The 16,351-nt window shown below is 42.4% G+C and overlaps 1 protein-coding gene across 1 annotated transcript; it reads right to left on the minus strand.

Moving 5' to 3' along the window:
- Nucleotides 1-492: 492 nt before the first annotated feature.
- LOC115013638 (uncharacterized) lies at nt 493-16,013 on the minus strand. The gene is made up of 7 exons (XM_029440084.1): nt 15,978-16,013; nt 15,407-15,527; nt 11,734-11,846; nt 11,213-11,261; nt 6,810-6,922; nt 3,465-3,878; nt 493-2,796 (listed from the first exon to the last, which is right to left on the minus strand). Exons 1-7 carry the CDS (start codon nt 16,011-16,013, stop codon nt 2,431-2,433), a joined length of 1,212 nt encoding a protein of 403 aa, XP_029295944.1. The 3' UTR covers nt 493-2,430.
- Between the last annotated feature and the right edge of the window lie 338 nt (nt 16,014-16,351).

Below are 16,351 nucleotides of genomic sequence, written 5' to 3' on the forward strand. Positions count from 1 at the left end.
TTCAACACGACAAACTACTGCACAGAAACGCATTTAAACCTATGCTGCCAAACTAATACTAACAGGTCTGTTTAAAAACTGTCATTGTTGGTAAGTTGTGTTTCCTTGCACCTCTGCAGACTTTAGATATTACAAATGATACAGACGCGGATGACTGTCTTACTGGAGTGAGGATCATTTGTCCTGAAGCAAGGCAATCCAAGAGTGGAAGAAAGACTGTCAAAAAGAGCTTTGTATTACACTGTAGTGGGAGCACTCTGCATTAACACACACACACACACACACACACACACACACACACACACACACAGACGCACACACACAGACGCACACACACAGACGCACACACACACAGTACACCAGGGAGAGAGCGTGAGGCAGGGACCAATGAGGCAGTTTATATCGGGATTTTGTTTCACAGCCACGGCCTCCTGGGAGAGAGGGGTCTGCCAATAACACTTAAGAGACAGAGCAGGAAAAGTAAGTGCTTTTATTACAGCTCATCACTCATGTAATTTCTGGCAGCATTTGTGATTACAGATCAAGTGATTGACTAACTACACATTCGGCGTCTGAGTTATGAACCGGGTGCCTACCATTCCAGCCCCGGCAGATTCTCCGTGTCAGCTGTAACTCATCCTCTCCCAGGGTGCTAAATCAAAGAGCACACTGCGGCCGGAAGAGTTAAATAATAACTTGAGCTTTATTGTAAATCTGTCAGAAATTAAACCTGTGTGGACGGCGTCTTGGCCCTGATGTTGTACTGCATGGGGTGAAGAGGCTGGATGGAGGGGATCAATAGAGGCCCAGATGGAGATATTGATGGATGACAGGTGAGGTGGGTGTGTGCGCGTGCGTGTGTTTGTGTACGGGTGTGTGCATGTGTGTGTAAGGGGTGGGATTGAATCACCCTGGGGTTAGGTAGAGAGCACGGCTCAGGGTGTTTAATCGACAGGTCTCACCTTGAATCGATTGGCAGGAGTCTCGCAGGGCAAAGACGTGATACACACAACCAACACTTACTCACACACACCAAAACAAACCATAGGGAGTGCAGGAGAGGACGGGGTGAGATGAGAGCGGATGTCTCAATGCCATCAGTATTGCATGCCTGTATCTAGTCAGTGTTGGGAGTTTTAATCACGAAAGCAAATCAAAGGCTCATTTCAAAAGCACTTTGTTTTTTTTTTACTCATCACTCTCCTGGAGCAGCAATTCAATATTCTTTTTAAGGTTCACAAAATCAACTTCAGCATCCTTTTTTACCTTTAAACACTGGGACCAAGGTAATAAATAGCCTTATTGTCTACATGTATTTTTGTTCAAGGGAAAAGACAATTTAGGTGATGAAAGCAAACCGAAATAACATCCATTCAATATTTCAACATGACTCATAACTTACACATACAGGGTTTGAAACTTTATCATCATATAAATCATTGGTTAAAGTGATTAAATATTAGTTATAACTAGATTACTAGTGGTATTAAAAAGCAATATTAATATAAAAAATATTAGTAAATAATTGTACTACATTTCTGTAGTCCATGTGTCCAACCCAACATGTTACACAGTGCTGCAAGTGTCATTTTTGTTAAATGTACTGTAGATATTGAGAAAAAAACATCACATGCACCACTTATAATGAAAGAGGAATTACCATGTGGTTGTGAGCCCCACAATGAAGAAACAGTTTGCATACAGTGCAAGGCTAACGAAGGACCTTTCTCTAGGAAACATAAAAAAACAAAGCAAAGCAGACTCAAAGGAAGTTCTGTTTCCTGTAATAACCCTACTTTAACCTGACAAACCTCACCTGTTAGCATTATCTCTGCAAGAATTACATTTCTTCAAACTCAAAAGAGCCATAGTAGCATGCACATGTGACTCATACTGCAGAGGCAGCCATGAAAACACTCCACCGTGAAATGTCTTACAAGAGGCCAAGATCTGAGAGGGCGTTTTGTCTTTAATAAACAACATACTGTAAGTATTAAAATGAATGTGGCTCAGTAGTACGTTCTGTTCAAATGTGCTGATTCAAAGACTCTGCAGCTCCTACACGCGGCTTTGACTGTAAGACCAAAGTCTAATGCTTTCAGATGAGGTCAAGGTTCATGAGTGCTGTTCATTGAGATTGTTTGTAAGATGTGTGTATTTGCCAAATGACAGTGTGGGGTAAAGTGAGCCCATTAATGCTGATCTGGAGTCTGTTTAAGATAGCTCTTACTGAGCAAAAGAGGCTGTTTGTCAGTCACCTCGGACCCAGAAGTATTACGCTCTGTATGTGGTCTTCAGAAAAGCATTATTAAGTAAATAATAGAGTGAACATATTTGATTTTAAATAGTGCATATAACATAAAAGGGTAAGTATACACATTTCAAACATCAAACCATCAGATACATTTTATAAGTCCACTGTGTGTATTCTTATAGATCCTTCCGAGAGGTGCCAAAGGAAGACACCGCTCTTCTGTGTGTAGGACAGTACCTCAATAGTTCAGAAGAGGAAGGAGGTGGAGAAAGAGAGGTTCTGACTTGTGGTCCTGGGTGGAAGGAAGGGCATAACATCTGAACTTGCTGTCCACGGCTCAGAAGGGGAGAAGAATTGTACATCGGAGACCTGACACCAGTGTGTGGTCTAATTCTTGAACGGTGACAAGAGGCTACGTTCCGACCCGCAGGACCTGAACGTCTCCCAGGAGGTCTGGGTTTGGGTGTGAGACTGGGACTCTGCAAAATGCTGCTGTCACTTCCAGATTTTTGTACCAATTCAGTCAGATGTGTAAATCTCTCCTGAGGAGACAAAGAGGGGAACAAAAAGAATAGATGTGAAGACGTCCTACTTTGTCCTGAGAATTTGCTTTTGAGTTGCTGGGGAAATGACCTGACGCTATACTAGAATACCAACAGTACATATCTTCAAGAGAATAGAAGAAGAGAAAGACCTCATCTGCAAGATTACACAATATATTCATGTTGTTTTGGAAGACATTTGATCAGTCTCTGGGGTATTTAAAGGCCTTAAAGCTTCGTTGTTAACTGCTTACTGTTTGTAAATGACTTGCTGCAATCCATTACTAAAGTCACACCTCAAGCCTGCCGACCAGTTAATGTATACTTGCTTATGTAATTCCAGCCAAAGTGATTCAATACTGCCTCTCAAAGTACAAGACCACTTAGTCCTCTGAGGCATGTTGTAGAATAGATATTCATAGTACAAGTATAACAAAGAAGGGGGTTGAGGGCCAGCAGCCCAGTGACATCACCGGGTCCCTCCAGATGTTTCCATTCACTCTCCAATAAAAGCAAAAATTATCTTTGGATTTTACTTTGTGAGACAAAGGAGGTATAAATACAATGTAATATGTGCAAACCCAGATGTTTGTTTCCCTTTGAAGACATACGAGGGACAAACTGGGCCATTTAGATTAGTTCTATGTGATAACTATGCTAACACTCACCTTTCGAGCTTCAGCTAAAACTGGGCCGTGAGCTTGTTGTCCTGTCAGTAGCCATGGTAAGCTGCTGGCAGAGGGCCTGCATTGCTCTCCCTCTGACCTGGGTAAAAGATGCAAAGTGGTGAATACTATGTCTGTGCTTCTTCTGCTCAGCTCCCAGGGCCCTACTGTCCTGCAACTCTCCCTCTTATTCCTTTGGTCGGATTTGATTGATGAGTGGCCATTTCCTCTCCTGTCCATCCCCGTTGAAGACCTGGCAATGGCAAATGCTGAATCGCGTAACGCTCCATCTCCCTCATCTTTGTTTGGTCTTTCTTCTTCCTCTGCACTCTCACTTTCTTCATCGTTCTCCTGCTCCTCAGAGCCCTCTGGTCCCTCCGGACCGTGAAGCAGCTTGTGTTGAGCCTGCCTGGAATCCTGTCAGGACGATACACACTATCTATTCAGTTTTCTTCCTATTGTGACGCAGGTTGCTTAAATAAACAGTGAAAGTAAATTGATAGGAATACAGATAACATTTCAAAGTAAGTATTTAGCTATATCAAAGATCTCATATCATTTGGGATAAACTGCACCTGTGTGCTAATGAACGAACAGATTCATTTCAAATAGAAACCTGATATCCAAACGTCTACTTTGCCATCAAAGTTTAAACTTAAATTGATGCAACATTTATGTTCGCCGTGATTTAGTCCGTGTGTACATTTCTGTGTTGAGCAATAATGTATGCATTACTTTAGTGCTTCCGTAATCCGGTTGCCTTCTTTTTTAGTAATCAGAAGTGTAAGGGATTAAAATGTGAACTTCAGTAATTATATTACGATAACTAATGCCAGGAACTAACAATTTAAGGGTCGAAGTTGTCTGTTGTCTACCAGGAGTTTGATGGAGGGCTGATATCAGTTTCCTCTCAGCGCGTTCAGTGGAGAAACTTGTCCGGGGCATGTTAGCTTGGTGCAGGAGCTGGGAGTGTGGGGAGGTGGTTAGCCTCTACCAAAAGAGGAGAAATAAGCCTCTTGGTAGCAACAAAAATCAGTTTCTGTTACAAGAAATGTGCCTCGTGGTAACTCTTAAAGTTTTCTAATTTATATGTTGCGCTAACGTTAAGCCACTGGTAAGCCTTAATTCAGGATTCAGCTTGGTTTTGTTTATGGTTGAAGTGTATGTGAACACCACGGCACCGCCGTGACTATGAGGACAGGGAATTATGGAGTGCTGTGTGTGTAGTCACCGGCTGGTCAGTAAATCCCTCCAAAGGATGTACGGAATCATGTCATCTCCTTCTCTACTTTCACATACAAATATAGGTGATGCAACGTACAGGTGTTAAAAAGGTCCATTGACAGAGCTGTGCTGAGGAACAAAAGTTATAACAAGTAATGTAACCATTTACTTTTTGCTCTTGAGTAATTAGTCAATATTATTACTTTTCTATGAGTAATATTTACTGAGCAATTGATTAAACTTGACAAGTAACTTGCCCAACACTGGACTTACTGTTAAAGGCATTTGACAATGTTACAATAAATCCACTCCAGTGGTAGAATGTATCTACAGTATGTGTGTATATGAATGTTGCATTTCTGTGTGGAGGTGAGAGAAATGCCCCAGTAAGGTTGCCTTCATCAGTGCACAGTGTAATTCTAATTGGCTTTATTAGGGGGCTTAAATCTAATACCAGCTCTGTGCGTTGCCTTAGGCTGTGTATGTGTGTGTGTGTGTGTGTGTGTGTGTGTGTGTGTGTGTGTGTGTGTGTGTGTGTGTGGTGTGTGTGTGTGTGCATGCACCTCTGTTTGATGTTTACAACTCACCAGATCTCTCATAGTGTGTTTTCTATCTAACAGACATGAGTGGATGAACTAACACGGTAATAAACCTACGCTCCCTCCACTGCTTCAGCCTGGTGCAACATGTTTCCCCAGTATGAGAGCTGAGCCCCAGTCAATAGGCAAGTACAGCATTTAGAGGTTCAAGTCCAATGAAGCAGCAGCACTGTAGCACCAGATGTAATGATACAGACTTAAGGCAAAAGAAAAGCTGCATGAGACTGCACCGCAACATTTGACCCCATTTAAAAACTTGATACCAATTAGAGAGTTCTGGGAGTAAATAATTTAAGAGACCTCTCTCACTGAACAGACACAAACAATTTTACGGGAATGCACACATTTATGCATGATTGTGCATGTGCATCGACACAATCTCAGGCATTAACCTATGAACATATACGCACACTCCTGTGCACACATGCACACGCACACACATAGATTCCACCATGCTCTGGAAACAGACTTCTTAATGAAGCCTTCCCCAAGTAAAAGTAGAGCAGAAATACATACTGGCCCATTTCTGCCTTCAGTTCACCCTACTCCACTCTCCCTCTCCCTCTCCCTCACCTTCTCCACATCATTTGTTTTATTCATGTTTTCGTTGTCTTTCTCTGTTGTCTCAATGAGTTAAATCACAACCCCTAATTTATGGCTACAGGCAAAGACACTTCTACAAACAAACTGGCTGATGAGAGGGGATGACTGAAAACATACGCGCCGAGCGGTGCGTGTGTAAATCTTAAAATGTCTGTTACTGTCTTTTTATCTACGGTTATTTACATAAGAAATGACAACGTGTGTAAAAGAATGGCTGTGATGCAAAATGAAAAAGGCTGTGCACTGGAGGAGAGGGGAAGAGAGGGAGAGCGAGAGAGAGAGAGAGAGAGAGAGAGAGAGAGAGAGAGAGAGAGAGAGAGAGAGAGAGAGAGAGAGAAAGAGAGAGGGTGGGGGGGGGGAAGTAAATCCAGTGACACTGAGTGGGGAGCACTCAGGTGTGGTGAGAGGATTATACAAAAACCCTGAGTATGAATGACAGTAAACACCTGAATGACAGAGAGATGGGGAGGGGCGGGAGCGTGTGTGTGTGTGTGTGTGTGTGTGTGTGTGTGTGTGTGTGTGTGGCTCTGGGTGACAGTTTAGTGGTCCTCACTGATATTCAGAGAGGTGAGTGAATATATTCACCATTTAATGCTTTGAGGGCTGCGCTGTTTACTCAAGTGCAACTAGTTATAGTGTATCATTCATTACTGATAGGCCTCTGTTGATTTACAGCATGTATAAAGAAAGTGAAACAATGAATGAAAGAGGATTTGAGAAGCAAACAATGGCTGCGTGGGAATGAGGATGTCAACAAGGCAGGCATGGAGTGTGGAAGAGGAAGATATCAATCAGGAGCGATCCAGTGCAAGAGTTAGGGAGCTGTTGAGTTAGCAAGAGAGTTACAGATTGAGCTATACAGTTCGCTGTTAAGTCAATAAAAGGGCTATAGAGCAAGAAAGAGGAGGTATGTTTATCTTACTTGCACTGTGTTTTCTTTCTCTAGCTGCTCTGTCGGTAGAAGATCGCTGACAAGGTCTCCGAAGCGAGCTTCAGTTTCTGAGTGAGCACGTTCTCTGTTCTTCTCTCTGCTCGCTGAAACACAAACACACCTCTCAGCACCTCCAATCAACACTTTGATGGCCTTTTTGGTCTTTAATACAATATTTTGCTCACGGTTCTTTAGTTCATGACTTTTCATTTGCAATTTAAACATCATTTAGAGAGTGTGTGCATTTATATGGCAGTGCAACTGATCGAGCGGAAGGCATGTCAAACTATCTGCTGATTGTTCTTTACTTGCAGGGTTAGGTTGGATAAACTTATCTGCTTTTTATGCAAGTCATTAGAAGGAGTGCCAACACATTCACCCCCTCTTGTGGAATGCTCAAATGTGTTTTTAACCTTTGACTTTAGGTTAAATTCAAAAAAGAGAGATGCATGTCAATTCCGTGATCAGCTTTTAGTGAAATCCCTCACCTCTAGAGCTATATCACTGTACAGCGCTGACTCTACATGAAGCGTGACCCCGTTTCCCCCACGGCGACCCCCTCCTTCCTTTCACAGCCTTGGAAGATAGAGGAGCACAGGGGAAAGGCATGCCAAGGCAGTAGACACTTTTAAGCAAAGATTAAAGGTTTTTCTTTTTAATCAGTCATTTGGCAGCGATGTTAGCATTTCACCCTGGTGCGGCTAAGGATCAATTTTTAATGCTGCTGTGCAGAGAGCAGACAGGGTGATTGGCAAGAGAGAAGCTATTTACAAAGGATCTATTTACAAATTTTACATAGAAATATGCAGAGGGCACAATTGACATCTCTTACAGAATTTTAAATAAGCTCTCTCCCTCTCTCTTTTGTCACGAGGCACGACCTCTGTGAGCCCCCGATGATCACTGCTCTCTCTGTGTATATGAGTGCATGTGTGTGTGTGTGTGTGTGTGTGTGTGTGTGTGTGTGTGTGTGTGTGTGTGTGTTCACTCACATGTGTTTCACATATAAGAATAATAAAGGCATCTACACCTCTCCCTTGTGTTGCATTGTGTTACATTTCTCCGTGTTGTGCTGCCAGGGGCTGGGTAACTAGGTCAATCAACCCTGGTGTAAACACATCAAGAAGAATCCACCAAGAACATGCTAATGACAATGACTCTTTTTAAATTTATATCTCTACTTTACCCACTCCTCTTTACCACAATAAAGCTTTATATATATATACAGTGTAACTCCTTGAGGGATGTCAACTTAAGCTTGTGCATATCTAAGGAAAAGTAGGTAGTAGGTAGCTAGCGCTCATACATATTGGATGCACTTAAGTGCTGTATGGCCTCCTCAGTAACAACTACAGCAAAAGTCTAAAATGTTAAGGCCAAGTAATACAAAGTTTGTTTTGTGGTTGTTGAATAACATGTAATGTGCATTAAGATACGTTTCTTTGAGGAGGACAAACATCAAGTCGAGGTTTACAAGACATACTGGACACGATCCCAACCAATAGACAACGGAAATCTTCAGATCCAAACAAGTTCATGTTTGGACAGACCTGACACTGCAGTCTCCCCATGCATCAGTCTTCATATCCACCCTTGAATCAATCCATATATCCATCCATCCATTATCCAATTGTCCATTCATCCGTTATCCAACCATCCATTCATTCATGCAGTCAACCAGCCTTCCAGCCGACCAACCCACACACCATTGATCCAATGATTGACCCTGCACTGGGTGGATCAATACTCTCTTAAATGGCATCATTGTAAGCGCTTAGCCACAATGGGCAGGCGTTGTTTGTACAGTTCATTTCCAAGGTAGCAAGGCTGTGCAGGGCTCTAACCCGAGTCAACTCTCCATTCTCCTCCACTTATGTGATCACAGCAAAGAGAAAAGAGTGGGGCACTGAGAAAGGCATTGAGCAGCGAGCATCCTGTTCACATGCAACAAAGGGGGCAGTGGTCCATGCAAAACCACTTGTAATGACTCACGACTATTAGACACTCTAGATAAAGAATAGAACTGTACTGATTTACAGGCAAGTAGAGATGGGAGTAATAGCATACATTTAAACATTTATAGATGAAAAAAATCATGTGTGATGGGTGACTTGAACAATGTCATATTAGACACACACTTCATCTCCACATCAGATAACTCTCATATTACTACATGTAAGTAATGTAGTAGTTTAAAGAAATAATTACTATAGACTGCTGTAGTGAAGGTATTACTTAAACAATATGAACCTGCAGGAGCAGTAGTAGACTCATGTTCAGTATACCACTGTGAAGCCTATTGTGGCTTGGTGTGCATACAGAAACCCTGTTGGGTTAGAGCTGAGGCCGGGTCTTGGCATTAAATGACTGGGACCCTGACAAGTCTCGGAGTTCTGTCACTGCGGTTCACAGGTCTTGTTAGCCAAGGTGTCGGCAGGGGTGGAAATGACTGTGTGTGAGTGTGAGTGTGAGTGTGTGTGTGTGTGTGTGAGGTGAACATTAGACAGCACTCCTACCTCCACCTCCTCACCTGACACCACCAATAAAACTAAACAGGCCAAGGTGCTATGCTGTGTGTGTTTGTGTGTGTGTGAGTGAGTATGTGTGTGTGTGAGTGTGTGGACGTGCACACAGGGGAAAAATAGGGGCATGTGTGCTGCAGGGTTGTTGCTGCTGTCACCAATTTGCCGGGGCCTCCAGACGGGAGTAGGAGCAAGGTGACGGAGCTGTGGCTTGATAAACACAGAAGCCCTGCTTCGATTTCCCATCCAGTCCACTTTGGAAACACATGGCTCTTCCTGGGCGCTCTTGGCCCGGGGAAGAAGAAGGAGAAGGAGGAGCAAAAGGGGAGGAAGAAGGAGAGCCACAGGAGAGACATAGTGATGGGTGTGCAGTGAGGGAGAAGAGCAGCCAGGAGGAAGGTTGGGAGAGGGAGTGATAGGGGGAGGTAGAGATAGGGCAGAAAGAGAAGACATGCCTGGTGGGATCAGGTGTACATGACAGACATGCTTCCATAGACTGACAACACAGAGAGGGAAAAAGAAAGATTAAGAAAAGAGAGGAAACTTAAAAAAGAGAGGGATGTGATGCATTTGAGTGATCCTCTAAACAACTTACACTCTCAAAAAGGTTATTTTACATAAAAACACAACATACACCGTCAAACTCCTCTACCTCGCCCCCCTCTCTCAATATTTCATTCCCTCCATCTCTTTCCATGTTTACTTGGAACCAACTTGCCATGTTCCGCCTTTCAACTGACATCAGAAGTTTAAAGACCAGCTACAGTTGGAGAAGCAGAGGAGTGTCAGTGAGCGAGGTGAGGCACCAAACTCCCCTCTGCCCCCCTAGAGAGTTAAGGAGATCACATTTTAACCCCCCTCACCAAACCCAACCCTGCCGCTCCTCTCCTCCATGCCTTAATACCAACATAAGAGGACAAGTGTGGGCTCTAAGCACCAGTGATCAAACACGAGCGGCTGCTGGTTGCGCTAGGCTCAGGACGGTTGGCCTAATAGGATTGGAAGCACCCAGGTGAGCCAAAGGACACCTCCAATCAGCGTGATTAGCCAAAGGCTGAGCAGCGTTTCTAGCAACAGCACTGAATGATGTACACTGCTAAAAGGATCACATGGGTTGTGGAGAATGCAAGCAAGTCATGGAGTGCAGTGCCATGGTTGACGGTGCATGTCAAAGTTTTGTGTGGGATTGATGGAGTTTAAAGTTGCATGCCGTTTTAATGTGTCAGAATGATCTCGAGATTTTGACTGTTTCTTAATCATTATTAAGTTCACGGAAGCGTGTGATGTGTGAAGCTGTGGAGTAATCTTGTCTTCCTGGCTACTTATAAAAACAGTGTATGTTGTATACATGTACGCACACAGCTTTAATCCACGACTACACGTACATAAGCACACATAAATGTGAGGGTCTAAATGCTCTCACCATCCTCCAGTTCACTCACACATACATGCACGGACAAACACACAAATACATTGCATGCACAGATACACACACACGCAGGCTTTTATAAACTCATCACATCCAAAAAACAATTACCAGAGACTGAGCTCATCACTGACTAAGCAAAAGTCATCCAGCGTGTAAAACACACAATATAATTAGCACACATCAAGCTGCTGTGTCCTACTGTGCATTAATGATGCCTCCCTCTGAAGTGAATTATGGTTTGATGAGTGAGAAAGTGAGTAAGGAGGGGCTTTGAGGAGGAGCAAGACATCATTTGGAGAAGGGGAAGAGAAGCGAGTGTGGAGGGAAAAGGGGCTAGTAATAGGATGCAAAACCTGAATTTCACTGGTTTGCCTATGGTATATTCTCATTGCCCCAAAAACAGAGAGATATTAACATTTAGGGATAGATGACAGATTACTCACTTGTGGTGAGGGCCATCATATGCCAGGTACCACAGGCCACATCACACACCTGGATAAAATGAAAATGTTTTTTAGACTTCAAAGCAGTGCACGATTTCAAAGCACATATGCTGTATCAGCTGACTACTTTTCACAACATTCACAAGATCCCTGCAACAGGATTTTTGAAATGATGCTGAATCCAATAGAACTGTAATTAGAAGAGTTGTTTATTGTGATGAGCTGACCATTAAAGATTCACCTTTTCCCATGAAATCTGCAAGACCTTTAAGTCTTTATTTTATTTCTGGTATATTGCACCTCTGGCTAAACCCAGATTTGTAATGTTTTAATCATATCATTGATTAGAGTGTGTTCAGGAGCAGCTACATATATAAACTTTGAACCAGATTCAGCCGTATGTGATCCAGCGTAGACTCTTTGCATATCCAGCTAAAACTCATATACTCAGAAAGCCCTGGGGCTTTCATCTACTCGATGAGTCTGAAAACATAATTTGTCCAGTTTCTCCTCATACACACCTTTGTGTCTGCCAGTGGAACAGGCTGTGGGGTCCAGAGATTTTTGAGGCCTGGAGGATCACTGACCCGGGACACACAGGGGATCTGACCCCAGAGAAGCAGCTCTCCGCATGCTGGAGATATGAACAAAAGGGAGAAATGTTCAGACGGACACATCAGAAATACATACAATATCACCTTGTCACATATTCTATGTCAAAACTTTTATCTCAACCACGGGAAGTAAATCCAGCTATATGATGATGGTGTTGGTACGCTCATGTTTCTGATTCTCATTGTAGGTCATTGATCATATTTGCATGGGACAGTTAAAACAAACATGGGACTGAAGTGGTTCTGCCCAATCAATGGCGCCAGGGCCAGGAGGACACCAGGCCCCAGTCTCACAGATTAGCTTGATCCTGATCCTTACAAATCTGATTTCCTCCAAATTCAAAAAGAAACACTGACCCCCAATTAGAAACTGTTAAATTGATCTAAAATGTACAACCTGTCCGTTTGGTTTAAGTTAGAGCAGGTAGTTGATTTACATCACTGTCTGAGACAGTTACCCCACCCACAGCGCACACTCACACCCACTCACCTGTCTCCGTGGCATGCCGAGCAGAGGGAGCATACTCTCAGTTGGCACTTACCAAAGACGCACACAAACACACACACACTGTATGTCCTCACATACAGCAAACACTCAAGCATCCACTCACTCATGCTACCTCAGTCTGCCTATTTAAACCTGCCACTAATAAATTTATATTTACTGCCTGCATTGAGGACTTTTAAATTATAGCGTACAATAAACCTGGCACACACATCTCAAAAGCTCTTTCAGGGGATGTTAAAGCAATATAGTAAGCAATTTTCCAAAGTGGATTACAAATTTCACATCCAGGTTTTATTGCACATTACGATAACTTAACCACATCTAAATGTTCCGCATAAATGGGAAATATGTGCTGCTTAATATGCTATTTTTCATTTTTTAAGAAGCGCTTTGCAAACCCTGCCAAGCAAGGGAGCATGCTGGTTTGTGTGGTGGGGGAGTCAATAATCTTTATGAGGTGGATTTTAATTACAAGGAGATAACTGAGCATCCTCCTCACGGCAAGCCTCCATCAATCTCTATTCTGCATCAAGCCATGGCACACACACGCACACCACCCGTACACACACACATACACACACAGAGGCTGATACCCTTTCAGACATGATTGATCAATCAATCAGTAATGTATTATTTTCATGTCTGCGACGCAAACCATATAAAGGCATTTGAGGCAGGCGTTGTTTTACCACAAACACACTACTAACACATGCATGCACGCACACACACACACACACACACACACACACACACACACACACACACACACACACACACACAGACAGGGTAATCCAGCTAAAAAAGGTTATGGCTGACGTTTTCCCAAAGAACGACGGTCTGTGAAAGGTCAGATCAATCATGTGCTAAGCATACCTCATAAGCAATCCATAAAGAGCTTGTTTTAAATAATAACATTTTATAGATTACCTAAAGACATAACTGTAACACCAGCAGGTAGGGCTTCACTCTCTAAACAGTCTTGCATGCGGCAAGAATTCAAATGGGACCAAACTTAATATGTTGACTGCAGTTTATTTAATGAACCAGTGGCATTTCCAGCGAAACCAAGCACACAGAGCCAGCAGACGTCTCCGTTCAACAATAGGCCATTCTTTTAACGGAATATTGCAGTACAGAAGTAGGCTGTTAATGTGCCCTGCTCTTGTAACAAGCACAAGGCTGATGTTACATTTGCAGTGTAACCACTTTAATTCCAGCTGTCACGCAGAAGGCAAGCAGCAATTGAAGGAGAAGTAGTTGCCTGACACTTTGTAATGGTGTAAATGTATTAGAACTAGTTTTGTGGCAGTTCAATGACTCTCTGTGGAGCAGAGGGGAGATGAATCAGATACTGAAAATCATACAAGTTAGAGGATAAAGAGAGAGTAAGGTAAAAAGAGACAAACTGATACTACCTGTTTTTAAATGTAGTCAGCAAAGAGGGCTCTGAGTTTGGCTTTTTAGGAATTACAGGAAAGACTAGCTAGTGGAAAAGCTGATGTAAAGGGATGGTGTGGCTCCTTATCTCTCAGTCTTATTAATAGCAAAGTAGCTACAGGGATAGTCGAGGATCTTAGCAGGGTAGTTTAGGGGATAGCTGGTTGAACAACAAATCAATTCATTATGTACATCATCTATCATATAACACCAAAACCCGTGCAGTATTGCAGAATTTTGCTCGGTTGAGAAGATATTGAGAGCTAATGAGGTTGAATTTGTGCTCCGAGTGATGTCATTTGAGGACACTGAATCCTTGTAGTGTTAATTAAAACTCAATGAAATGATGTAGATGAAAAATTAGCATGGCTGAAAGCCACAGTGAGGGATACTGCTGGGAAAATAAGGTTTTCAAGTTAATAAGTTGTTATTATATTATGCAGTGTGAAGACAACTTTTAAGGATCTTTTCTAAAAAGATCACAATGAGAGATATCTGCAGTGACAATTAGCCGTTCGGAGGTTTGAGTTAAGCTGTGTTATTTAAAGCTACTACAAGGAGTTCTTAAAGGTTTACATACAACATTCAGAACATGTAGCAGCAAACAACTATTTGCTAGGTAAAGATATAGTAGAGCAACGTGATCCTGAGCAGAGAATGAAGCCACGCTCTCTCTGTGTGTGTTGTATTCTGTACTTCTTTCATCTTTGCTTTGGTAGTCGGGCCAGCTGAGTCCCTGTGAGTCCCCGTGTGTGTCCCACTAACTAGCTAATCGCTGCCACTCTGCACTGTGCTCATACAGCAGTTACCGCTGATAATGCCGTCCCGCCCCACGACGCTGTCGTGGAGGCATAATGCCCACCCTCTGGTTCCCCCCAATGTTAACACTGTAAGCTCTGTCAGCACTATTGCTGTTGTTTGCATTGTTCCCACGATTAGCAACGTTAGCTGCTAGCCGTCGGCTCAGTCGTCTCCATGTTGAGAGACGTGTGCAGGCAATCCCTCTATCATAGATATGCTCTGAGTTTCAGTGGGACAGTGATAGTGCACGAGTCAACCTTCAACTCAACTTTAGAGATTTGGTGGATTTTAAAACGGCACAATTAAAGTATAAAGTACAAAACAAATGCTTACAGACTGTATCCAGAGTTTGTACCAAATTAGAGTGAGTCAGTACGAACTAAGAGGAATTTGTATGTTTACAAAAACAAAGATGCAAAATGAAAATGCTAAATTAATAACTGTGAAACGAGTTAATTTGTGTGTAATATACTCAATAGATTAAAAACAAAAAGTATTACACAAATGATATGATTGACAAATATAAAACTGTTTGGGTTTGTATAATATAAATATATTTTATTTTGTGTCTTTCTTTCAATTTGCAGCATTCAAGAATTAATGTAAAATAAAATAAAATAAAGGTTTAATAAGCTAAGGCTTCAGCCTACATCTTTTGAAATGCAGTCATTCTGGGAAAAAAACCCCACTTTTTTCCAGAGGGGTTGCTAACATTAACACACAATCAAAGTTCCTTACTTGCTTTAATTGTACTGAACACTTTAAGGCTATAATAATACAGTTGAGGGAAAGATGAAAACTAGGCGACCACAGCAGGTTGGATGTTTGGCTCACCTGTGATGGCTGCACTGTAGCTGTGCCCCGCGTGTATCTGTGTGACCTCAGCTAGCTGAGAATAGTTGAGAAGACAAGGAGTGGAGATGTGATTCCAATCCTCTCCAAGTCCAAGCTGTCCCTGCAGGCAAAACAATGATATGTGTCAGTCGCAGGATTAAATAAAAGTTTAATCCCGATGATTTCATCCCTCATAGATAGAATAGTTAAATAAAGATGCCTGAGTGGTATTTCAATTTTGGGGAAAGAACAATTTTCCCATTTTGTGTGGCACCAGCAAGGAATTTATGCTGCCCTGCAATTCCTGAATGTAAACATGGTTGTTAAATTTTTCAAACAAGACTTGTATATCACCTCCGGATTATCATAATTTAAGTGCATCACTCTAAAGCTCCGTTATATATATCTGCTGTGTAAGGTTATATATATGACAAAGGCAACTGGCAATTCATCTTGGCTCAAATGGCTGTCACTGAAGAGGAAATACTTAAAAAAAAAGAAAAAAGAAAATAGATACACTGCATATTTCTTTCCCTGGCCAACAATCTACTGTGTTACATGTTTCATTTACCATCATGTACAACTGCCTGGCAATGCAATCCCTCATCGCTGTGTAAAAACTCTATTCGGACACAAAAGGCTTAATAACCATAGCGTCTCGGGCTGTACAATAGAATGCGTTGTCCTCAATATACATCTCTTTCTCTGTGTTACAAATGGTGAGGCTGCTCAATTTGACTTCTCTCAGCTGTCCTGCTCCTCTCTTTCCTGCTCGCCCCTGCAGAGATGAAGGGCTTTATGCACTGTGCTCATGTGCACACCAGCATGCCCTGGCATATGTTTGAAAGTGAACACAATATGTGTGGGTTTACATTTGAGTGTGTGTGTGTGTGCCATGCAGTAATCTAGGTCTTTAATTGCTTATTCGTATGTGCGCTACTGTGA

The sequence above is a fragment of the Cottoperca gobio genome, chromosome 9 (genome assembly GCF_900634415.1).
Source record: "Cottoperca gobio chromosome 9, fCotGob3.1, whole genome shotgun sequence".
Taxonomy (NCBI): Eukaryota; Metazoa; Chordata; class Actinopteri; order Perciformes; family Bovichtidae; genus Cottoperca; species Cottoperca gobio.